General features: G+C 30.8%; 4 protein-coding genes and 1 long non-coding RNA gene across 17 annotated transcripts; all 5 read right to left on the reverse strand.

Annotated features, from left to right (window-relative positions):
- Positions 1 to 2,109: 2,109 nt before the first annotated feature.
- On the reverse strand, positions 2,110 to 3,577 carry LOC114926065 (uncharacterized). The gene is made up of 5 exons (XM_072231137.1): positions 3,307 to 3,577; positions 3,099 to 3,198; positions 2,833 to 2,954; positions 2,310 to 2,394; positions 2,110 to 2,209 (listed from the first exon to the last, which is right to left on the reverse strand). The coding sequence occupies exons 1-5, from the start codon at positions 3,575 to 3,577 to the stop codon at positions 2,110 to 2,112; spliced, it is 678 nt and encodes a 225-aa protein (XP_072087238.1).
- A 6,985-nt stretch (positions 3,578 to 10,562) lies between these two features.
- LOC140183120 (uncharacterized) lies at positions 10,563 to 11,090 on the reverse strand. The gene has a single exon (XM_072231138.1). It carries the CDS (start codon positions 11,088 to 11,090, stop codon positions 10,563 to 10,565), a length of 528 nt encoding a protein of 175 aa, XP_072087239.1.
- Positions 11,091 to 11,105: 15 nt separating this feature from the next.
- LOC112786038 (uncharacterized) lies at positions 11,106 to 13,664 on the reverse strand. The gene is made up of 5 exons (XM_025829462.1): positions 13,268 to 13,664; positions 13,004 to 13,192; positions 12,356 to 12,923; positions 11,977 to 12,257; positions 11,106 to 11,851 (listed from the first exon to the last, which is right to left on the reverse strand). Exons 1-5 carry the CDS (start codon positions 13,662 to 13,664, stop codon positions 11,106 to 11,108), a joined length of 2,181 nt encoding a protein of 726 aa, XP_025685247.1.
- Positions 13,665 to 15,897: 2,233 nt separating this feature from the next.
- Positions 15,898 to 24,638, reverse strand: LOC112782657 (uncharacterized). 13 transcript variants are annotated; one of them, XR_011879350.1, is made up of 15 exons: positions 24,487 to 24,638; positions 23,858 to 24,089; positions 23,743 to 23,760; positions 23,585 to 23,633; positions 22,812 to 22,897; positions 18,790 to 19,057; positions 18,566 to 18,660; positions 18,331 to 18,452; positions 18,143 to 18,227; positions 17,923 to 18,055; positions 17,528 to 17,682; positions 17,294 to 17,420; positions 16,986 to 17,174; positions 16,493 to 16,865; positions 15,898 to 16,340 (listed from the first exon to the last, which is right to left on the reverse strand). It is a non-coding gene; the product is annotated as an uncharacterized lncRNA (long non-coding RNA). The 13 variants fall into 13 exon arrangements; XR_011879352.1 differs by having other exon boundaries at positions 16,493 to 16,594; positions 24,487 to 24,627; XR_011879349.1 differs by having other exon boundaries at positions 16,493 to 16,594; positions 23,585 to 23,760.
- Positions 18,716 to 19,387, reverse strand: LOC140183121 (uncharacterized). Its single transcript, XM_072231139.1, has 3 exons — positions 19,238 to 19,387; positions 18,790 to 19,057; positions 18,716 to 18,738 (listed from the first exon to the last, which is right to left on the reverse strand). Exons 1-3 carry the CDS (start codon positions 19,385 to 19,387, stop codon positions 18,716 to 18,718), a joined length of 441 nt encoding a protein of 146 aa, XP_072087240.1.
- Positions 24,639 to 25,874: the final 1,236 nt, after the last annotated feature.

Here is a 25,874-nt window from a genome sequence, read left to right on the forward strand (position 1 = left end):
AAAGTTTTTAAAAATAAAAATACCACTAATAAAAGAAAACACACACACACACAACCAACTCCTAAATACATTACCAATTCCAAGAGAAACAACTCACTCATCAGTTTTAGATTACAAATAGTAAACAACTAAATGTTAAACATATCCAACTAAAATTCAAGTGGTGTATAATAACACACATAAGAATAAACTCCTCACTAATTTTATTTCAATATTAGTTGGAAAAAATACAGATTCTCAATATTACTTATAGCACCATATGAAATAAATGAGTTGTTATCGAAACCCATATCTGAATATTTCACAATTTTTAGATAAATTATACTCATCAATGTAACAAATAGATAATAAATTAATCTCGTTCAGAAGTAACTCATGAAGAAGTTAACCAAGATAAAGGAGTCATCATCTCTTAAAACCTCAGAACATTTTCGCCCCATTAAGTGCTGCACATCTCCATCATGGAGAATTAATGCATTGCAACCACCAGCGTGATTAACATAAACTTTTACTTTGTATCTACAATAACAAAATAACAGTAAAGATATTTTAAAATAATCCAAAAGTCCTAAACTAACCCGAAAATCTACTAATTAAATAATATATAAATAAAAATGAACATAGTTCAAAAGATAACCTCAAAAATCCATCAGAACAATGTGTCAAGCAAAGGTGACAAAAGAGCTTAGATTGGTCGGCATCTATTTTTTCACCACACAAACAAACTGAGTACCACCAATTCCTATCATTAGAGATAGATGTAATTGTACTAGCCAACAGAATACAAGGATCCTACAATTTGTTGAATTTTATGATCCAAAAGAAACGAAAGAAACATGAGAAAATTAATTAAATTGAATCCAAACAGCATGCTTAATATCATTTATATTTATACAAAATCAATCTAAACTATTTTGTACCGGCTTTGTAAGGTTATACGCAGCACCCAAAGCCTCCATATCAACTTCAATAGATTCCATGTTGTCAGAAGTAACTGAGATTCTACTACCAAGAGATGATATTTCATCATGAGGCTGCGGATTTTGAATGACATCCTCATAAATCGGTGAAAATACAGTTGGTGGGAGAAGTCTCTACACAAAATGTTAATTGATCAAGATAGAAATAAAAAAGGAAAAACAAAAAAAGCATGGTAACTATATGTCTTTGAAAGAACAAAAAATCAATTCACGGTAAACAAAGTCCAAAGTAAAAGTATGGAATGGAACTACTAACACTGGAAACAGGATCTGTCTTAAATTTGTTAACAATCACATGATCATCAGAACAGTTGACTACTTTAAATGTCCCAACATTTGGTCTATTTCCAACTTTTTTCCGATCTACTTTAAACACAACTTCCTTTCCAATTACATCATCAAAGAATGGTGGATAAGGGGTTGCATACACAACCTACAATTAACCATAAAAGTATAAAATAAAAATGAAGTCAACCAAAATAAATGAATGTCACTCGAAAGACCAAATATCATTAATAAATGAAAAAGTATAAAATATGTGTTTTGGTATTATGAAATATATATCTATACCGAGTGCTCAGCATCAAGATCCCAAAGAACCTCAATGAGCTTTTACCTGAATAAGAGCGTTGCAGGACGGTCATACAAAACAAATCTAGCACTTCTAGTAGCATCCTCAACATCTACTAAAACCTTGTACCTAAATTAAGACATAAAATAATTATAAGATCTTTTAACAATGAACTAATTTCACATATAAATTATATAACATATGATATTTCTTAGAAGTAAATCGGACATACTTCTTCACAGCATTCTTTATTTTCCTTCCACATTCGGAACAACTGAAATGACTTCTAAAAAGCTCCAAAGGATAACCACAGACACATGAGTAGGACCACCAATCAAAATTGTTGCATATACTTTTAATCTTAGCAACAACATTGAAGAAACCATCCTATATCACACATATTGAATTAGAAATAATTACAATGATGAGCAACACAAAAACAAAATTTCAAAGAAAGACAACTATACTAAGCAAAGTTACACATAGTTTACAACAATCCTAAAAATGACAAATTAAGTTCCACTAACCGCATCATTTTCTCTTAATTCCTTAATACTCCTATTCAGAGAGATTGACAAAATCATCATTGACATCAGCAACAATAAATCCATTACCAAGGGTGATAGAGTCAATGAAATATGACTCCGAAGGATCCAATCTACATATTTTATAGTCACAAAAAAAGTTACTAAATACCAACATTAATGTCAATATACACAAAATACATAACACCAATTAGAAGAAAAATTGATGCTCACCTAGTAATAAAACATATAGCCTCTGGAATATCAGGATTGATCATGATTTTGGTACAATCTATTACATTCTGAACTACAACCTTCCCTATTATTGGTAAAATAAAAATAATCAAAATCAATATATTATTTTTCTGTGAAAAAAATAACATCAAAATAAACTTTATCATCCGAAAATAATTCTAATTGAAGTCATAAAATCAAATATTATTATCAATAGTATATTAATAAGGGCATAAACCTCTCTAACAATTCTTTTTTGACTGAGTTTATACTCAAAATATCATATTTATCACATGCTCCAGAGCTTCTAATCTTTCCATTATCTTTGTTTTTAATTTTGGGACTATTCATTTATAATTAGATTGACATTAATTAAAACATTAACTTTATTTACACATTATAATAACCTACTAATTTCTTATAAAACTTATGTAAATCAGGTGTAACTTAAATATTTGAAGCCATATGTTTAGTACTGAAATTCTTTACGAAACAATGAATTCTAAAAGAAAATTCAGAATACCTTCATAAATCTTGACCTTGACAGATTGGAGTAAAATGATTGGCGGTTGCGAGACAGCATTCATAAGAGCCAACCGCATCTTTGTTAAAAAATCTCCAAATAAATTACAGGTGAGATAAGAGCTACAATATGATGTGTTCAACATAAGTACTAACTAATTTGTTTATTAATAGACTCCATGAATACGGACATATAAAGAATGAAAAAAATCCAAATCAGATACTAAAAATCGCAACAAACAATAAACAATCAAATAAAATGCTAACCCATTTGAATACAACTGGATGAGAACTAATTTAAACTTTTTTCCATCGTCAAGTTCAACATCAGAATAGTCACGAACACTTATCAGGAAACCCATGACATCTAATCACATCAAACAGAAAGAGATTAACACACAATGATGATTTATAACATACATATCCATTTTATTTGTGATTAGAGTACATTTAAGATAGTAAATCATAATTATACCGATCAAGTAGACTGAATCTTGTCCCATCTGAACAACACTTTCAACAGTCTCTAATGAATATGAACCCTCTGGAAACTCAACATCGGAAATTGGAATAACCTCCGTGTCAAACCGAAAAAGTAACTTATATCGATGCTTTATAACTTTTGCTGCACCAATATTTGGAACTACCGTGAATCGAGATATAGAATACAGCTCTCCTTCTTTGAGAATTTCTCGGAATTGATTAATGACGTTCTTCAAAGTACACTGTATCTTGTTCAACTTCATAAATCACATGATAGCAAACACAATTTATAAATATAAACAACAAAGTTAGAAGCATATAGTGTCTTGTTCACATGCAAACACAATACTATCACCATTAATAAGAAAGATTGAAGATCAAAACATGTTAGGAGTTTCAAGTTGAAAATTTACATATGTATTAACCATATAAAAAATGGAATAAACATTAAAATATTCAGAAGACCACAGTAAATATAATTTGTTAAAAATAATAAGTTACTTTCCTAATTTGATTCCATTAAATTTTTAAAAATGCAAATGAGATTAAGTGCAAATTTAATTGAAGGCACAACTCAAGCCACCACCGCCACCATTCATGGATCCTAATGTTGCAAAATCCATAAGAATTTTTTGTAGTAAACCACACAAGCCGCGCTCTGTTTCACTTTATTGGGTAAGTGATATGTTTTTATGAATTATTGTATTTTATATATATGGGATAACCGTCCAAGAGGTTGGAAAATTAAACTGCATCTAGAATTGCTTCCTCCAGTGTCTTCTAGAGCGTACATAAACCAACCATTGATGTAATCATATTAAAAATTTAATTGAGAATAAATTATTATTTTTGTCTCTAAAATAGTTTAATTTTTTTGATAAAATAGATTTTAAAAGAATAATATATTAGTTTTCTAATTAAAATTGTAATAAATTATTATTTGTCTCTTAAATAGTTTAATTCTTTCGATAAAATTGCTTTTTAAAAAAATGGTATATTAATTTTTCTGATTTAAATTGTACCGGTTTACAAAAAAATGCACTATCTTCTAATAACTAACAAATAATTTATATATTTATTCCAATCTTTCTTAAAAACATTATTCGAAATTTGATCATTAAATTTTTTTATTATTTTTTTAACTGATCGCCATTGGCAAAAGAAAAAAAAACGGTTAGCATAAACTTACTAATTATAAAAGATAGAAAACTTTATTTTTAAATAAATTTACAAAAAATCGCTTCAAAATATGAGTGAATTTCTTTTTTCTAACCATGAAAACAAATCTGTTCCTCTCACACTAATTTAGATATAATGTAACACAATCCAATTTCTAAGGAAAATTGTTTAACTTCATAAATTATGTGGCACAAAATACAATATAAAATGATAAACTACAAAGTTTAGAACATAAAGCTTGGTTAGCACTTTTTCCTTCTCCCCCACTTCGTTCCTTTCCAGTGAGTCAAGCGTCAAGGTGCGTAGCCTAGGATTTGAAAGAAAAGGTAATCCTCTGCTAATATCTTTTCTAATAGAAAAAAAAAAACGTTGGAATTTTTATACAACTTGTTGAACTCAACTACTTTTAAGAAAGTGCACATAAATTGATTAAGTTAAAATCACAATTGTTTAATTATTTTAAAAAACTTTTAGGATTTTCTAACTCCAAGTTAAATATCCAAAGTATACACCCAAACTTTTGACAGAAAACAAAAAGGAACATTCAACCCTTTTAATGAGAAAATATAAAAAACTAAAATTTTAGACCATGTTTTTTCACTAAATAGGTAATATCCAATTCAAGTGACTAATTGAAGAAACTAAATTTTTATTAAACTGATTTGAACACACAGACTACACTTTTACGCTATTCCAATTATTTTAGCATTTTAATCCTAGAATAAAATCCACAAACAACACAGGAAAGCTGAGAACAAATAATGAAATCAAAGTTCTGCATCTTTGAACCGAACATAAAAGGTAGAAATAATATACCAAAACTCAGAACAAATTATACAAAAAATTCAGATTTTATTATGGGTAAACTTTTACTTGAGAAACTATAAAGCATGTCATTGCACTAAATGAGTATGTCATTTCCAAAAATCAGTAAATGAGAACTACCACAGCATGTGAGATAAGAAACTAAATAAAAATACGTAGAATACCAAGTATAAAATTGAGGGAGAATCAGAAATTAAGCAAATAATGAGACTAATTAGTATTAGTATTGAAGTATAGGAGAAATTTACTGGGTAAAATCTGATAAAATTATAGATGTTTTTCAGGCATGGTGCCACCAAATTGTGGTTAGATGCGAAAAAAGATGGTAGATTAATCTATGATTTACTATTATCTGGATTACTTGGAGAATCAGGAACCAAAAACTCTGAAGATAAACAAATACAGGATAATGAAGTTTGGGAAGAAATCATTACCATTGGAAGGAATGGAAGAGGTGCAAACAGCCAAGTGTAGGAGCCTAGAAAACTGTAAAAAAAAGCCGGAAGATGGAAGATGGGGTCAAGGGAGAAAAGGAAATAGAATTTATTGTTGTTATATGCAGAATTCATCAATGATAAAAATATAACATGAGTGGGAGATCTTCTTATTCTGTACCGTATAATTCCATGTTTTTCTAAATTATAGATTTTATAAAATAAATATTCAAAATTGTATATGATGCATCAACAAAAACAAATAATATAACATAAAATGGATTGAATATTTATAATTTCAGATAAATTTTATGTGACTAATAAAAATCATAAGTGGACAAAAAAATGTGAAAAGGATTTTAGGGAGAAAATTACACATATAAAAATAGATGAGTAGTTAAATTAAATATTTTTTGAATAAATTTATTGTTTAAGATTTAAAAAGAAAAGAATTATCAATTCAATTGTAAACTTAGCAAAGCTATGAAAAAGGAATTTCAAAAAAAAAATAATGATTATTTGAAAAACATAAAACTGTTTTTAATTAAAAAGTAAAAAATATATCTAGAAGTTATTTTATTTAATCGGATTGAGTACTATTAATTGTCAAGGAAATGAAAATCCTTCAAGTTTTGTAGCATGGTTTGTGGAGACCAATAGTCCTAACTATTGATTGAGATTTGTAGGTTTAGATGCAGATAGATTTTGCTCTAATCTTGCTTTTACATTTGTAATCAAAGTAGAATTCCTTGAATTAGTTTCTAAAATTTTTGTAACACTTTTTTTAGACGTTTCATAGGCAGTTTAGTTCATCCTCTATGGTTGTTAGTTAGTTAGTGTTGAAGCACAAGGATTCCATAGTATACAATCCAACTTGTATTCAATAAGCTCTAACAATTTCAACCAAAGTTTTATGAAGATATTTATTTAGAAGTATCACTCTATAGTATAGAAAAATTTTTTGACCAAAGTGTATATTTTATGCATTAAGTTTATCTATGAAAATTTTGACTTCATTTTTACCCCACAATTAAAAATACCCTTGAGGTCTTAGAAAAAGCTCAAGCAACAAAATAACTAGCTAGATAGAAAAAAGACTGATTTGTTTGCTTCATATAACTATTACTTTTTGACTGACTATATATTCCATCAATGGCTTCCTTTTGATTGATGAAATTGTAAGGATTAGAATCATACATGACCCATTTGCTCAGCTTTATATTACTAAACTTTCTTTCTAACCGTTTTAACCACATACTTGAACCAATCTAGATCATGAATCATGAGCGAAATTCGCACAATCAAGCTTGTACTCTGTCATTCGATTCATAAAGCAAAGTTTGCAAAACTCAGCATTTCTATTGAAGTTCTGATTCTACTAATTCTGAAAACTGTTTTCCTTCAAATGAACAACATCTCAAGCATTGGCATATTTTAGAGTGACACACAAGTTAAACGAAAATTCAACTCAAGTAAGAACACATTAAATAAGCATTGTCCTATCTAAAGAACAAATTAAAACTAAACTACCATGATTGATTGTCTAGTTCTCTTGAATCCATGCCCTTGTAGAATAAAAAAAATAAAGTAGTAAATAGAAAATTTTCAATTATCAACAGATTCCAAAGACCAACAGAAGTTAAACAAAGCAAGTGATCAACATATCCATGTCTTTGTATTAAATAACATGTTTGAAAGAATGAAAAATGAAGAAAGTCACAGAAAAATTGCCAAGGATGGAACTGTGTACTAATGCGACAGATGTACAACATTAAATTTAGCTTTCAAATTATTCACATAGACATTCTATCAAGCAGTTTTCATGCATTAATTTACACAGATAAGATTATGCATACCAAACAATTAAGAAAGACCTCATACCAATAACAACAAAAAAATTGGAATCATAAAACTGTGAATTATAATTTTCTACATTTCACATAGCTTCTTCTAATGATGAAAAACATTCTATTGAAATATCTAATTCAACTCAAAACAAAACAAAATTAAATAGACTGAATCTGCAGCAGAGTAAACTTGAAAAATTAAACAAAATTCTGAAAACATATATAATAACTCTCGGATTAAAAAATGTCTCAAAGCATATATAACAACTCACTGATTTATCCATGACCACAATATGAAGAAAAGCAGGTTCGTCAGTCTCCTCCCTGGGATCACATGAACTCCACATCCTGATCACCCTAACAGTTATTTTCCAATACTCCTTCCAAGGAGTGATGTTACGAAGGCATTGTTGTGAATCAGTTGACACCATACAAATCTCATTTGTTGCATCCATCGCCAGAACCAGCACAAGAAATGAAAGGATATACCCAATGTTGAATAATAATTCAGAGAAGAAAGAGCATACAAAAGGAAACTCTTTTTCTAGGACCAATAAAGCAATTTGAAAAATCAGAAATAACAAATTCCAGTAACATTCAAAATCAATGAAATGAAAACCCTAATACACCTACTCCAAAAAAATTTCAACTAAAGTACAACCAGTAGATATTAGAATCATCATGATCAACAGCAACCCTAAGGAATAGCTATTTGAATCCATCAGTCACTTCCACATAAAGAAAAATGACTCAGTTAGATACAAAATCACAGTAAAGAAGTAGAAGCATTTATAATTACCAATTTGATAGACAACTACAAATCTAATAAAAGTACTTGTGTATTGAATCCTATTGTGCCCTATGATTGCTAACAGGAAACGTTTGTCAAATCAATGGAAAATCCTATGCATGTTCTGACAGAAGATCTTCACCATGTCACCATCATATGGGAAAGAGAAGCTCTTCATCGCCACCATCATGGGAACCCAAGAAACGTTGCAGCAGGGAAAACGTGTTGAGCAACACCTAATAGCAACTTGTACTCCCATCATATAGTGGGTAGCTTTTCCAGGTCTATGGAAGAGATGTTGAGTGACATGAAACAGAGAGCCTGAGAAGGAGAAGAACGCGAATGCCATCATGCCCTGTGGAAAAGACTCCTAAAATTGAAATAGGAACAGGAGTGAGAAGGGGTTTATAGGGTATGGAATAAGAAAAAGTAAAACAGGATAGTTGTGGAAAAGGAGTTTATAGGGATGAGGCAAATTGAAAGGATATGGAGAATGGATGAGGATTTCACATAATGATTTTATTTTGGAAGAGAGATTTTTCTATCACATCAATCTTTGTCTATTTAATTAAAATTATATTTATTATTGATAGGAATTGGTGAAGGGTATATGAACCATATCCAATAGGCTAATTTGGATCATTTGGCTTTCACTTTAATTTCGATTTTTGAGCAATCAATTTATACAATTAATTAATTAAAACCAATCCATAAAAAGTCACAATCAAGTGTAACATTGCTTATACGTTAAGAAGAAGCTCTTAATGTCAAAACAAGGAAGCAAACACGCAGTGTAACCATGACCTTGTTCTAACCAAAGTTAGTGGAGTTATTCCAAAAATTCCAATACCATTTCCATTTTCAAGATATACGCAGCTTCGTAGCCACAAATTTGAAAAATTAAAGATAACTTAAATTTCAATTGGAAATAAAATACAATTTAATGATAAAACGAATTAATAAAATTTTAGGTTTAAATTAAATTTCAGTATTTAAAATATTTATAAAATGAATTAAAATTTTTTAACAAATAACTTCATCTTTTATTAATATAATATAATTTTTAAACAATAAATATATTTATTTACTAAAAATTTTAAGAGTTAATTTTTTTAAAAGTAGATGTGCACCAGTTTGTACGAAATAATTTTTCTTAATAGTATTTGTTACATCTAATAATCTAAACGCATCTAAAAATTTAAATAACTTAAATTTTAGTATGTGTGCACCATTCTTTAAGAGTTAATTTTTTTTATATACAAAAAACAAATAGATACGATACAATTTAAACAAAAAAATATCTAAGTAACTTAGATCATAAATCTATAACATAAAACTATAAGAAAATGTTTTTGAATAAAACTTAAATTTTAAATATATTAATAAAAAATTTACAACTAACTCTTACAAAAAAATAAATTATTTACTAATGAATAAAAAAATCATCAACTCATTAAAAAAATGATATTATAGAAATATATGATGAACATTTTAAAAGAATAGCTAATAGATATTATTCGACACAAAAAAAAACCTAACAATAAAAGCCTCTTTAAAAAACGTATATAACAATTAAAGAGTTTTTAGCAAATAAGTTTTAAGCTTAACATAAATCATTTTTTTTATATAGAAAAATTGTATAATTTTCCTACATCTTTTGCTCCTCTATGAATTTAACAAAATTTTGAACAAAAAATAAAATATAGACCCCAAAAATAAACAGGAAAGGAATACTTCTCAAACAAACCTCAACTTTTTCAACAAATAATTCATATAGCATAGAGAAGAAACTACTTACCAAATTATATTTTTTGAAAAACTTCTTTGTAAACAACATTTGATGTGAGGTTACACATTTCATAATCTTCATTAGATAATAATATCTTCAATCCTGACCTTGTTGTCACTCTGGATATTGCAACATACAACTAACCATGAGAAAAAACTGCTCTTCGAAGATATATACCGACCAGAGCTAATAGTTTCCCTTGACTCTTATTAATAGTCATTGCAAAACAAAGACTAACTGGAAACTATCTACACTGAATTTAAACGGGATTCCAGGATCACTGGGTATTAAATTCATCCGAGGAATAAAAACTTTGTCACCAATGTTACTTCCGGACACAATTTCAGCCCCAATAATGTTCTCTCCAAGATCTTGAACAATGAGTCAAGTTCCATTACACAATCTATTTGCTTGATCTATGTTTCGTAACAAAATAATGGGAACACCTTTCTTCAATTTAAGAGCATGTTTTGGTATCCCAGAACATGTAATCTGGTTCAAAAACTCAGTTGTCAACCAATTAATGTCAATTGCACCTTGACAATCACTACGACAAATAGAGTCAGAACTCAAATAAACCTTCTCAGGACCAGGAAAACTGTCAACAACATAGTCATTTATCTGTTGCACAATATCAATAGTAGGAGCAAGTATAGCACGTTCTTGAAAATAAGAAACATTACCATAGTTATCATGAATATTTGAATATATCGCTGAAACAATATCCTGAATAGGATTGTCAGTTGGAGGAATAAGTAAATCACTTGGAATATCAACAATTATTTTATCCTCCTTTTGATTCCCACAAGAACCTTCACCAATCTTTAAAATCCAGTCTGAGAATTCCTTTATTTCATCCAAATTTGACAAAACAGAGTTCTTTGCCAACCTAAGATTTTTTGTCAACCACATTACCTTACAATGCTTTCAAAGAATTGACGAATTAATTGAAGCCATAACTATTTCAGCACGAGTTGCTTTCGGAATAACTGGCAACACTTGTCTAAAATCACCACCAAGAACAATAACTTTCCCACCAAACGGAATATCACGAGTCGAAGCAACTTTTGAACTCATTATGTCACGGAAAGTTCTATCAAGCGCTTCAAACGCCAACTTGTTCATCATGGGTGCCTCATCCCATATTATTAGAGAAGCACGACGGATGAGTTCCGCTCGCTGACTATCTTTCTTAATACTACAAACAGATTCCTCATTCAGCTCAATGGGGATGCAAAACAATGAGTGTGCAGTCCTCCCATTAGGGAGCAATAAAGATGCAATACCACTAGAAGCAACATTTAAAACAATTCTCTGTTCTAATCGAAGACGAAAAGACAACAATCTCCACAGAAATATTTTTCCAGTTCCACCAAATCCATACACAAAAAAGAATCCAGGTCTTTTATTGGTAACTGTATCAATTATTCTCTCATAGATCAGTTTTTGCTCATCTATCAATTTGTCCAAATTTACATCATGTTCTTCCCGAAGTTGATCTACATCATAATTCATCTCATTCATAATCATAGAATTTGAAAAATGGGAAACCAAATCCTGATTAGGAAAAGGCATTTGGGAATAATCTTTCAAGCTTCTGCCATTCATTTGCAATAATTTTTCAACTTGAATCAAACAAAGAACTTCAAGTTCCTCTTCTGTCATCACGAGCTCTATGAAGTAAATGAGAAAAAAAAGCCACATGAATTACAAATAAAAGGTAAACTTATCGTGATATAACCATCTACAAATAAACTTACTGAATAATAATAAATAGAACAAGACTTTGAAAAAATACCTTGCAATTGTAACTCTCGTCTTCTATAATATAAAATGTCATCAGCTAACAATCTCCAAGTGTCTCTCCCTACCAACTCTGGTTTGTTCATTGAATTAGATGCTAACAGTGTAACAAACAACTGACGCAACTGAAAACTAGATGAGACTTCTGCAGTTTCTTTAATAGCATTAATGAACTCCTGATCATCACTCAATAAACCAAGAGCATTGCACGCAGCCTTGAAAGAATCATATACAACACCATCAACAGTGCGAATGCTTTCAAAACTTTTACAACCCCTTTGAACATTGAGTAGCAAACGCAGATAAAATATCTCACCCGAACCAACATGGATAAAAGTTAGCCTTCCAATTGAGAACCCTCTCTACCTTGGAACCATTCTTGAGAATCACGCAAGTAAACAAAATGATTTGGAAATTTAGAATATAATAACTTATTACCATGCGAAAACTTAAGATTAGCTTGCATCCACGCAGTAAACATTGTATCCTTATACTTGTTCTTCTCAACAATTTCAGGAATCTTATCATGGTCAGCGAATAATAGATTCTGATTTCCAGGCAAATGGAATATCAACCGCTGAATAGATGGCCACTTATGATGAATATCAAATGCAAATAGTCTCCCAGCAGATTCACAAGGCACTAGATAGCGACAATCATAGAATTGCTTAATCTCATCAACATCTTGACCACCATTTTCCTGAGTTTGTACATTTCTAATTGACGCAGTGATGCGGTCTGGCCCCTTATTTATGTATTTAAACAAATACTTGATGACATTTGACTTGTTATAAAACTCAAAATTGATATGAGCTCGATATTTCATAAGGAGCATAGGATTATAAGGAACAACAAATCGATTATCCACATCCATACCATTTATTTTATAAGTAATCCCCATATTTCGCCTTCTATATATTGGATAACCATCTTTATCAAAACCTGTTGCATCAACAAATTTCTTGGGATAGAATTTAGAACAGTCACCATTTCTCATGCAAGGAAAAGAAGGTCTTAATTACCACAAGGACCATGAATCATATATTTGGTAACAACACTATACAACTTTGGAAATCTAACTGGATCTGGTAACTCAGCTGATATAACCTCATCCATGATTTCAGTTGTTTGTAACCTACTCACATTTTGAAGCCAAACCAAAATATGTGCATGTGGCAAACCCCTTTTTTGAAATTCAATTGTATACATCCCTAAACAAAAGAAAAATTCAATTTTGCATATATAACTCATTATTAAATAAGCAGAAATAACCACTTAAAACTTACCGGCATTCACAGGTCCAAAGAAGACTCCATCCTTCAAATCAGTCATCAAAGATTGAATTTTCAACTCAAACAACCTACATGCAAGATCAGGCCGATCAGATATAGCAATATGAGAGCGTTCAGTGTATCTTTGAAACTCCAGCCAACTCGGGTTGCAAGTTATAGTAATAAATAAATCAGGATAACCATATTGTTTGCAAATAGGCATAGCATCTTGACAATTATTAAACATATATCTTCTGCCCCCAGTAAAAGAAGACGGTAACACAATCCTGGTTCCAATGGAACACGCATCAACATCTCCTCGTTCCATGGCTTCTTCAACCCCTTGCAATATATGAGATCTTATATTCTTCTGGTCAAATCTAATATACATAAGACGCTGTGATTCAACCATACTAAACGAATCAACATTAAATTGTTGAAATAACCTTCTAGACTTGAGTATCGTCCCAAACTCATTTTCTCGTTCTTGGATTCGAAAACAAATAAATTCCCGTAGAGAAACTCTTTGTCTTTTTGGTATATTTTCTCTACTTCTAACACAACGGTATGGTATATCTTCCTAGTATCCATCTTCACCATACGAGAATAGCAAAGGATATTGCAACGGCCAGTACAACATATGTGTCTCATGAATGCGTTTTAAGTCTCCGTTCCTCCACTGAACAATAATATCACGTGCAGTATCCGATCCATCGAAATCCCCAATAATAAGACCAGTAATTTCAGAAACTGTGGGCTCATTATACACCCGAGGGTCTGCTGCTCGATGTCTAAACAAACGAATGGAAAAAGCCTCAGTATGACGTTGCTGATAGAACTCTTTCGCCATTCGAAAAGATTTTGCAACGACATTATTCTCATCAAGCATCTTTAATAAATCTTCAATTAATGTTGAATCCAAAAAACCCATACGACTGCTAAAGCTACATATAAAAACAACTGTCAAGTAGAAACATATAAAAACTAATGGAAAACAAATATGAAAATACAACAATTAGGATTTCATCAACCATACTAATACCATACCAAAAAATTCCCTCTCTATTTGCCAGCTCATTCTCAGTGTCAAAAATATACAACTGAGCAAATTTCGGTTGCTGCCCAGGCACGGGGAGTAAACTACCAATTCTATGGTAATTCTGGCCACAGAGAATAAATTGCGGTGGACCTGATCCATTACTAAGAGACGTGTCAACCCTTCCACCAATAGAAGTAAAACAAAACAAATTATTATATGCCCGAATGTTCTTAAAAAAATGTTTACTCCTTGGATCATTTCCACTCAAAAGCGAAACCAACAATTCAGGTGGCTCCTTCAACAATGGCAATTGCACTTTTCCTTTAAGGCAACACATTGAAAATACTGGTTGACTAACTTTAAATTCTCTGATAACACGTTCATCATACCAAAAGCCCGCACCACACCATGTGCAAGTGTAATTACAATCACCATGGTCCAAGTATCCTATTTATAAAATAATGAACATCAATGTTCTATTATATGTTGAAAGAAAAAAAATCTACCGATTAACAGAGAGAAGAAAGAAAAAGTATTGGCATTAATTACTAAGACCAAATACAAACCTTTCGTCTCACTTGATGCAAATAATACATGGTCATTAATATCAACAAAGCTTGTGAATACATCATGGAGGATATCATGCATAACACCTTCATCTAACAAAGAACATTTATGTAGTCATAAAAAAAATAGCTTAAAGAATATAATAATATCAATACTCATTTATTATAAACAACTATTTATAACAACATACTGAAAATACTTGCTTACACATATGTATATACCTTTATTAGTATATATTGATCCAACACAAGATAGAATACTCTGAGATAAAAAGGCCGGTTGAGCTATATAAGAAAAATATAGAAAGAAAAATAAAAAAATATGTGAGATACCCTAGACACGTAATACATCATTTGTTAAAGAAACAGTAATTGAAAAAAGAATCAAACTAACCATTTCTTATTCCAAGTGTCTCATCTTTTTTCCTCTTCATTGCCAATTTTCTTCTCTTTCTAGCATCTTTAGATGATTCACTCATAGTATTGTTTGGTAAAGAATAACACAAGGAACAATAAGTAAATGGAATGTCCAAACCAAATAAAAAAAGAACAACCTTTGGTTTTATATGAAAGAGAAATACACTACCCTAGTTGAATAGGGCATTTTAGCAAGTAGACCTCTTTGCCTAATAGCAATTATAGTCTACCAATTTTAATTAAAAAAAAATCTACTTTAGGAACATGACATGTGATGGATGAAAAAGAATGTACTTTTTTAATACCTATGCAAAATGCATCCATAAAATCCATCAAACAAAAGAAATGACCAAAAGATCACTTCCAACTTGTGATGGATAAAAAAGAATGAACCTTTTTTAATGCATAAGCTACATTAGCCATTCTAGGCAAAATGCACCTAAGAAATCCACCAAACAAAAGAAATGGCCAAAAGATCACTTCCAACCTGTTCAATATAGATATATCAAGAAAGTACAAATCAATTCAACAACACATGAATATTCAGTCATCTAAATACCATAAAGCATTCACTTGGCAAAACCACATAAGTTTAGAAATAAACTAAATTGTCGAAGAAGAGATTTTTATATCATTAAAGAGCTACTGCATTTTATTGAATTTCAAAGAAATAAGTACAAATATAAAGGGCTAAATAGCTAATTTGCCTAATGGCTAATGATATTGTGTCTACACCCTAGCACTTAATCTATTACATGAGAAAGATGCCCAAAAAACAATCCAAACAACTTATACAAAACATGAAAACACACAAATATTCTCATACACTACAATCAAATGCATCAAATGTTATTACATGGACACAACCAAAATACCTAATGCCCTAGATTAGTCCTAATCAGTAGCTCTAGTTAACTGCCATGGGCAGCCATCTCAATTAACCCATGTCCAGAGGAGCCATCATTCCCCGAGCCACGAGACTCATCAGCTTCATCAAATTGCAGCCTCAAGGATCTTCTCAACTTCTTCAACGAAGGCTTCACATCTTTCTCAGCATCAACACAACCTATATTAACGCCATCCACATACTCCAAGTGTAAACAATTGCATGAAAATATAAACCTAATTAGAGGGATAATTAATGAGTTCTAGTCAAAGGAACTTGATCATAAAATTAAGCGCCCTGTCAAAAAAAAAAAATTTGGCAACACTACTCACCTCTTCACTTTCATCAACTTCATCACATGACTTTTCAGAACTATCCACTTCATTAAACTTATCCACCACAGCATCAGCAGACTTTCTCTTGAAGAGAGGACACTATTAAATGACACAACATATTAGGTTCAATTTAAACACAACTCAAAAAAAGTGAAAAGTAATACAGAAAAAATAATAGAAGAAACTGCAATCATGGAATCTTAGCATCTTCATCAGCTCCCAAATCAACAACACTTGATTCTGGTTGGGTACATTGAGGCGAACCAGCAAAGAGCTCGGAGCAGCTGGAAGGAGTCAATCCCAAATTCAGTGATTTGGTAACCTTAGAGGGTTCCCCAAATGATCCATCTCCTTTTGGTACAAACCCAGCCTTGGATAATACAAAGCACATCCGATATAAGACATGAATAAAGGTGGAACAACCAAAAAATGAAAAATTAAGGAAAGAATTTATTTAAAAGAACCAATAGGTGCGAATTCCATTTTATACCTTTTCAGAAATCAAATCTGAACTAGAGAGCTCAAACATTCCAAGTATTGCAGCATCATCACAAACACGCCTCACTGGATAAGTCCCTTTGAATTTCTCCATCCCAACAGGCCTACTAAGAACCTTGAACAGCATAGTTTTTCCAACAATTTCTTGGAACATAGGAGGAGACTGTGTGCCAAACACAACCTACGAACAATATAAAACAGACACGACAGAAAAAATAAATCGGTAGAAACCGGAGGATAAGAAAACTCTTTAACAATAAAATCAGCGAATAAAAAGAATATAGCATTCGAGTGACTTACATCAACATCCTTAAGATGTTCAAACAGCTGGGCACAAGTCTTATTCAGTAGGTAACTTGCCTCACGATCAAAGAGGACAAAAATAAAAATACCAGTGGAATCCTCAACTAACACCTTCACTTTAAACCTGGATTTTTTTAAGATGCACATAAATACTGGCCTAAGGTTAACAACTACGCAGAAATAATTCACTATTTAACAAAGCACAAAGGAAGCATTGTAAAATATTTATACCTAGGAGTCACATTTGTAAAATGGATGTTGCAAAATTGACAAAAATAAATCCCAGATTCTGCCTAAACACCTCTGCCACACACACAAGCAAAGTACCACCAAGGACCATCCTCAACTATTTCAGCTATCTTCACTAGTACAACAAAGGTTCCAGCCTAAAAATATAAGACCAGGTCTATAAATGTTAAGACGTTATAACCAAAGATAGTTGTAATACAAACTAAAACTGAAAAACTAAAATAAATACTAACAGCATAGTATTTTCAAGTACAAAGGAGGACAAAAGCATTAATATCGTTCCAAAACAAAGCAGTATTTATTAAGGAATAGAAAAAGAAAATTTAACACAAATTATCAAGAGTAAACATGATAAAAAAAATTAAACTGGTTCCAACCCGGTTGTTATCATCAAGCGACTTCACAGTACACATAGGTGTGAGCTTCATAAAATCTTCTTCTATTCCGATATTTTTTCCAGATCCAACAATGCCAATGGGTTGGGATGCACTAACTCCATGAGGAATAGAACTGTTAACAAATACAGCACCAACTTAAATAAATAAACAATGACAGTAACAAAAAAAAACACAACAGAAACTACATGTACAAAAATACCTTTTCCGAAAAGCTACCACCTCTGGGATGTCAAGATTAAATCCTAGCTTCGATGCAAACATAACATTCTGAAGTCCAACTCTACCTAAAAATATATATATATATACATTGGTTACAGGAATATAGTGGTAAAACCAAGTGAACTTGGATAACTGACACACCTGAAATGAAATTTACATGATACAAACCTCTAAAAACCTTAACTTTGGCAAGCTGTAAAACCACAACTGGCTGTTCAGCATACCCAGAAGACAGAAATCGATTAAGTTCGTCAACATATTCACCAAATAAGGCACACCGAATCCTGTGACTGAAAACGACCAACAAAATCAACTACACTATTAGAAACTTGACTATACAAACACACCGAAAACAAAAAAGAATCCCAATAAGAGTAAGGGGTAGAAATTAAAGAACGCTAACTCATTTTCAGCAAGTTCCATCACAGCCATCTTCATCTTCTTTCCATCTTTATCATATTCTTTCTCTTCCGACAGAGACCAACAGACCCACCACATCTCAAATAAACATTAAAAAAAAACTATTAGGAAATAATGGCAACAAAGCAACATTCTACAAATCACAAAGAAACAAGACTGCAATCATTCCAGACAAAAAAAAAAGTATGAGCAAATAGCACAACATACCAACTAAGAAATCGGAATCCTCTTTGGTTTCCAAAAGTTCAGTGAATGGAGAGATTGTAAGAGCAGATTTTGGAATAAAATCGCAGATAGCATCCCTAACAGTGGTCCTGAACTGGAAAATCAACTTAAACTGATGCTTAGTGGCCCTATAAGATCCTTGGTTTGGCACAACAGAGAAGAGCTTCATTACATATACTCGACCCTCGGAGAGAAGTTGTTTGAACTTGTAAATCATAGTCTTCCGAACAATAGCTTGTATCTTGCACCCCTACCAATCAACATAAATTATACTAAAAATCTGATAAATGACAAATCGAATACAGAGAAAAACAAATTTAAATGAAACAAAATTTCAAACCTCGATATAAAAAAGCCAAGGAGAAACACATCTAAATACAAAAAACAAACAACCAAAAAATTTTAATAGATTTAGACCACTATAACTCACAGATTCATCAACCAAAATCATTTCCATGGAGTTTGGGACAAGCTGACCAGTGAAAGTAGGAACAGTCCAAAGCCTAATCACCCTAACTTTGAGGTTCCATGCCTCTTTCTCAGGATTAATCTTATTAACCATATCCAAGGCAGTTGTCATATTGAAATGCAATTAGAGGGATGAAAGAGAAAACAGATTTCAGTCAATCAAACAACAACTAAGAAACACATACAACAGCAACATGAATGTGAGAAAAATCTGCCATGATCAATGGGTTCTGCCTTTATTTATAAACACAAATCAATTGAGTAATTTAAATTTCGAAATCCATAGAACCCTTATTTTGGGAGGGAAAAAAAGAAGCAAGATAGACATTTGAAAGATATTGGTGTTGATTGATCTTAGATATCAATCGAAAGATATTTGCAGGCCCCACTAAATAATCCTATATATAGGACCTAAGTCAACAACAATTGATACACCAAAAAGGTGTATAAATGGTAAGCTATATTAACCCTAAGTTATCTTCTATATAAATTTTAAGTTAATAGGAGAAGAGAGAATGGGATGAGAAGAGGATGAGAGAGAAGAGAGAGATAACAAAGACAACATGAGGTAACACCTAGAGAAAAGGGAGAACTAAAAATAAAAAGAAAACCTATGCATAGATTTAGGAGTGGTAGACTTAGATGATGACACCTTTTAGTATAGATATCATTATTTGATTAGGCTTCCTATATAATTATATTTCCAATGGCAAATATATCATATTCCCAATGAAGATACACACAAGATAATTATCTATCTATGTAATGAAATACCAAAAATAAAGTGGACATCAATAAAGTTCAAAAATTGAGCTCAAAAGAAAAAAATATATACATTTAAAAGGGTGAAAGAAAAAATATATTTCAGTTAATAAAGCAAACTCTGTAAAAAAGTAATACAATAGGCCAAAGAAATGTGAAAAAAATATGAATCAACAAATGGGTTATGGCTTTATGCATAAACATATATCAATTAAGAGATTTGAATTTTGAAATACATAGAATCTTTACTCTGGGGGTGGGGAAGAAGTAAGTAACATGGAAATTTAAAAGATAATTAGTGACCTCACATATCTAGACATCTAGCGAAAGATATTCACGGCCCCCAATAAGTAATCCTCTCCATAGATACTAAACTTAGAACAATAGATATAAATCTAGAGATATGTAGTAAACAGCCGCCCTATCAGTAATCTTTTTTATAGATCCTAAGCTAGCAGCAATATAGATGAGTAAGATAGAGAATAGAAAGAGAATAAAAAGAGAGGGAGGTGGAAGTTAACAAAAACATGAGGTGACACTAAGGGAAACGCAAGAACCAGAATAAGAAGAAAGCCTATGCCTAGATCTAGGAATGGTTAACTCATGCAATGAGCACACCTTTTAGTTTAGATATCATTATTTTAGTAGGCTTCAAATATATTTAGATTTCCAGTGAAAAAGTATATTATATTTCTAATGAAAATACACACAAGCTAATTTTTTATCTAGTTAAATACACATGAATAGATACGACATCAATAATTCTAAAACTATAAGCTAAATCTAAATAACTAAATCAATTGTACCACAAATTACAAAAAATAAATAACTAAATCTAAATAACATGCAAGTTCAATTCAAGTGGTGTATAATAATACAAATAAGGATAAGCTTCTCATAAATTTTAATTCAAAAAAGAGGAAAACAAAATATGTAAGTGATATGAAAGGAGTAGATGGAAAGGCAAAGATGAGATCCTTGATGGTTAGATTTAATAGAGAGAAAGTGCATTGGACTGAATTTTATAGAAATTTCCATCTTTTACCATAGAAGCTTTTTAAAATTAAATGTCTAAAAATATATCATTTTAAGAGTTAAAACAAAAGAGTTAAGAGTTCCAGTGAGAAGCAAATGGTGAAAAAAAAAAAAAGCAAAGCAGCAACACTAATTATTTATTTAGTTAAAGACCCAAAAAGAAATAGGGCATCAATAATTCAAAGATGAAAAGCTAATTTAGCATCATAAATAAAAATAAAATAAATAACACCATGATACCAAAAAATCAATCAAAGCAAACTCTCACAAGATTTTGTTTATCAAATAATAAAATAAAATTCAGAGATATGCAAAAGTCAAAAATTAAAAATTTGCTCCCACCTAAACAGAATCAAATTTTGAAAAAAATAAAAAACTGAAAAATAATGAAACTCACCTCAACCTCCAGCAATTAATATTGAGGTAAAAATAATCAAAAACTTTTTTCACCTACTAATTAACATACAAGAAAACAAACCAAACAAAAAAAAGTTTATAATGATAATAGTGAATGAAATAATAAAAGATCACGTCATTGCTTATTAAAAAAATTATTAGGCAACTGAAATTCAAGGTAGCAATTTTTTTATTTGAAAGAATAATATGTTTTCATTTTTGGTATGTATGTTCTCGTCTAAGTTAAGCGACAGAGAATTGGTAAACTAACAATTGCTAAAACACTAACAAACGTTTTAAATTAACAACACCAAGGAAGTAAAAAGAACTTAGACAGCTGTGATTAAACCAAGGGAAACTGAATCTATTTATAAACACATCGAAGTGGATAAAGTGCAAAAAAACTATAATAATATCTTAATAAAGTTATATTGGAGTAAAAATTTATATATGCCATAAGATAATGCTTATTTTTTATTTTTTTTTTATCCCTAAAAAGAGAACACTAAACAAATGGCATCTAGTAAATGCACAAACATGCCAAGGATTAGTCAATGACTGTGGCAAAAGAAGATCCGAACTTGTTAAATGGCATTTAGTAATAATAATAATGAATGAAATAATAAAAAAGTAACTAATATAAAAGGAGAATATGAAAAGGCAAAGAAGAGATATTTGGTGGTTACAGATTCAATAGAAAGAAAGTGCATTGGATTGATTTTTATAGAATTTTCTACTTTTTATTACAGAAGTTTTTTAAATATAAATGCATAAAAATTAATCATTTAAGAGTTAAAAAAATAAAAGTTAAGAGTTCCAATGCAAACCAAATTGTGGAAAAAAAAGGCAGAACAACAACGCTAATTATTTATTTAGTTAAATACCCAAAAAGAAATTGAGCATCAATAATTCAAAGATTAATCTAATTTAGCATCATCAATCATAATTTTTTAAAATTAAATGCATCAAAAGGTATCATTCAATGATTAGAAATATAAGAGATAAATAGCTCCAATCTGAAGCAAATGAAGAAGCCAACAGTTGAAATTGAACCATATCGAACATAGTGCTCAGAAATAAAAGGACAAACAACAATAATATAAGCAGGGGAATTAAGGCCTTAAAAGTTAGAATAGTAGGGGAAGAAACAAAAGAAACTAACCCCTTTATTACCGGAGAAATGGCTTTTTACATCAACTAAGACATAATATAAGCAGGCAGAAGATAAGACCCAATTTTAAAAATTCCCATGTGGATAATAGTTGTAAGGGATACATAAAGAAATTTCTAACACACAAGATATCCTTACTTATAAAATCATGCAAGAAATCTAAATGAAGTACCCGTGATTATGCTCATCGGGGGCTCCACTACGTACAAACACTGGCGCAGCTTTGCATAGATTGGGAGGATCCAAAAATGAGAAAACCTACATTTACCGGATAGGCATGAGTGGATAATTTAAAAACCATTAACAACTCAAATTGACTTAAAAATTGGGGGCATACTATTTGCATTAACAACTCAAATTGACATAAAAATTGGGAGCATTTCTATACAATAGATAAGGAACCTGAACTTCATACTCGAAATCCCCCAAAAGATTTTCCACCAAATTTTCTGCTTATGCAAACAGACCAGGGTTAAATATAGGGATATTTGGAAGTTCTCAACCACCATGTACAGTAGCAGCAAAGTATATACCTCACCCACAAAATAATGTCTACAACGCTTATATTTACAGCTTGCATAACTACTAATTTCACTGTACTCACAATATTGAGTGCAACATAACAACTACGGTGGAATTCCAATAGCCAATACCTAAGCCCAAATCCTACAATATTAGGGGCAAGATCACAACTAATAACTAAAATCGTGCTCTACCTCGGACCAGGAAGCATATAAAAAAAAAAAAACCTTAATTACGTTACCGACAAGAACCCAAAATGAGAAAATGAGAAATGATAATCGCAATACTAAATTTCCAACAACCATCGCACCAAACCATGCCCGATTGCCTCAAAAAGGGAAAAGAAAGGCGCAATTCTTTCTATAAAGTAATTAAAAAAAGTTTGTTGACGACAAAAAAACAAAAGCAGAAGGACTAACTAACCAGTATTGCGAGGGTTTATCACAATAAACTGAAATCGCGGTTGCGTGTTCTTGAAAAAATCAAACAAAAAGCAATCGGATCGTGGAATTCATGAATTGTTGCGATATGATGAAGGAAAAGGAACAAAAAGTAGACTTTTTGACAACGAAGAGGGATACCTCGACCGCCTTGCGGCTCTGCAAACGGTAATCACAGAAAGGAGAGAGAAAGCATTAGAGAGATATTGACAGAGAATGGAATCGATGAAAGGAAGGAGATTATAAAGGAACGAACCCATTGGGATAGGTCGATGTTGAACTCGTAGAAGGTGACGTATGCGGCGGTGATGAGGATTTCCTCGACGAAGGGGTGGATGCGCTGAAGATCAGTAAGGTTAAGGAGCTTGGTGCTGTGCTGGTCGAGATTCGGCATGAGCTTCCCGTTCTGAGACATTATGGAACCGCAAACACAGACCCTAGAATTTTGCGGGTTGGGTTTAGGGTTTGGATGTGTTGTGTGCCTGAGACTGAGAATGGAAAATTAGTACTCAATAAACAGAAAGCAATTTTTATTTTCATTACACAGTAAACATTAAGCAACGCGAAAAAACATTGAATCCAAATTGGGCAAATCGAACTACTCCAATTACGTTCTACAGTTCACAACCCACGATTTTGATAAACTTCACAATCAAGCAGAAAAATTCACAAACTAACAAACCCTAAAACTTAATTGACGAAAAATTAGGTGATCTAAAACAGCTTAGCATCATTAAATTCTCATCGAATCCGAAAGAGAAAGAGAGACGAGTCCATTGCAAAGAAAAACCCCAAAAACTTCGGTTCAAAACTTTTACCTAGAAAATATAGAATTGGATTTTCTCGGGAAACAAACAACAAAGAAAAATATAGAGTTGTATATACCTGGAAGATGAATTCGGCGTGTTAAAGGAGGAAGCAGGTGCAGTATGCTTAAAGCTTTAAACTTTTACCTCTCAACTCTCAAGAATGAAGATTCTTCTTCTCCATAGTTTATTCTCTCATATTTCCAGTCCTACCCTTTTCATTTTTATTTTACTTTGATAATAATTTTTAATTAATTATTTAAAATTAGAATTTAGAAATTATATCATGTTTTAGCGGAACCATATTTATATCATGAGTAATATCTAAATTAGTTGCCAAAAGTTTTTTAATTAGATATATATTTTAATTCTCAATAAATTTTAGTTATTAAATTAATTTTCAATTTTTTATTAACAAATAAAAATGCATTTTTTACTAATTTTATTTAAAAAAATAAGAGATTACAAAGAAAAACAATTGTAAATATGGAAAATTACTTTGTAACTAATGATTTTATTGGAACAATTGATGAACTCAAATAACTTGAAGCACCACAAAGAATTAATAGTTATTTTGCTTTACATTTTGCCAAATAAAATATTGGGAGCCACTCAAATAAAAATGTCTAAAACGTCCTTTTTTAAAAATATTTTTTAGTAGTTAAAATTTAATATATATAATCGATTAAATCATGTTATTTTTGTCAAAATTAGGTTAGACAAATTGATTTAACCGAAAAAATGATGAATTAAATTTTGAACTGGTTTAAATTAATATTTTTTTTATATAAAAAATAACTACAATATAGAGAAGGATTAAAATACTCTTATTATATATATTTTTTAATTCTAAATCCTAACCCTATGATAGAAAAATAAAGGACTAAAATTTTGGATTCTCAAAATTAATATATATAATAGAAATATTTTAGTCATTTTTCATAATAGGGTATTGTAGTCATTTTCTATAAAAATAATATTAATTTATACCAAGTCAAGATTTGATTCACCATTTTTTGGTCAAATCAATTTGTCTAGCCTAATTTTGACAAAAATAACACAATTTAATCAATTATATGTCTTAAATTTTAATTATTAAAAAACATCTTTATAAAAAAGACGTTTTCAACGTCTTTATCTGAGTGGCTCCCTAAAATATTTTACTGTCACAAAATATTAATAATTAGCATGCTCATTTCATTAATTCCATTCAAACTATTCATTCATAGCTATATTAAATCAAACTTATGTCTTTTTTTATATGTATTGCACTGTAAAAAATCAATTTCAAAGTGTTAGTATTTATGAATTAGTACTTCTCAAATATTATTGCAATGCTTAAACTATCTTTTCTTTCATTAAAGTCATTCTTCATTATTGATCTAGCATCTATTATCTTTTAAGTATACTAAAGGCACTATAAGAAAGATTGAAATGACACGAGAAAATTTTTGATATCTCATCTCC

The sequence above is a fragment of the Arachis hypogaea genome, chromosome 20, assembly GCF_003086295.3.
Source record: "Arachis hypogaea cultivar Tifrunner chromosome 20, arahy.Tifrunner.gnm2.J5K5, whole genome shotgun sequence".
In the NCBI taxonomy this organism is placed as follows: Eukaryota; Viridiplantae; Streptophyta; class Magnoliopsida; order Fabales; family Fabaceae; genus Arachis; species Arachis hypogaea.

Excerpts from the sequence above, each read along its gene's own strand:
- LOC114926065 (XM_072231137.1), bottom strand. The coding sequence starts at position 3,577 with ATGAAGTTGAACAAGATACAGTGTACTTTGAAGAACGTCATTAATCAA. Across the intron at positions 3,199-3,306 it reads AGATTCAGTCTACTTGATCG|ATGTCATGGGTTTCCTGATA; the intron begins GTATAATTATGA and ends TGATGTGATTAG. Across the intron at positions 2,210-2,309 it reads GCTATATGTTTTATTACTAG|ATTGGATCCTTCGGAGTCAT; the intron begins GTGAGCATCAAT and ends TAAAATATGTAG.
- LOC140183120 (XM_072231138.1), bottom strand. The coding sequence starts at position 11,090 with ATGTGGTTGACAAAAAATCTTAGGTTGGCAAAGAACTCTGTTTTGTCA.
- LOC112786038 (XM_025829462.1), bottom strand. The coding sequence starts at position 13,664 with ATGGTTGAATCACAGCGTCTTATGTATATTAGATTTGACCAGAAGAAT. Across the intron at positions 13,193-13,267 it reads CTTTGGACCTGTGAATGCCG|GGATGTATACAATTGAATTT; the intron begins GTAAGTTTTAAG and ends TCTTTTGTTTAG. Across the intron at positions 11,852-11,976 it reads ACGAGAGTTACAATTGCAAG|AGCTCGTGATGACAGAAGAG; the intron begins GTATTTTTTCAA and ends TTTACTTCATAG.
- LOC140183121 (XM_072231139.1), bottom strand. The coding sequence starts at position 19,387 with ATGACAACTGCCTTGGATATGGTTAATAAGATTAATCCTGAGAAAGAG. Across the intron at positions 19,058-19,237 it reads TGATTTTGGTTGATGAATCT|GGGTGCAAGATACAAGCTAT; the intron begins GTGAGTTATAGT and ends GTTGATTGGTAG. Across the intron at positions 18,739-18,789 it reads GGATTCCGATTTCTTAGTTG|TCTTGTTTCTTTGTGATTTG; the intron begins GTATGTTGTGCT and ends GAATGATTGCAG.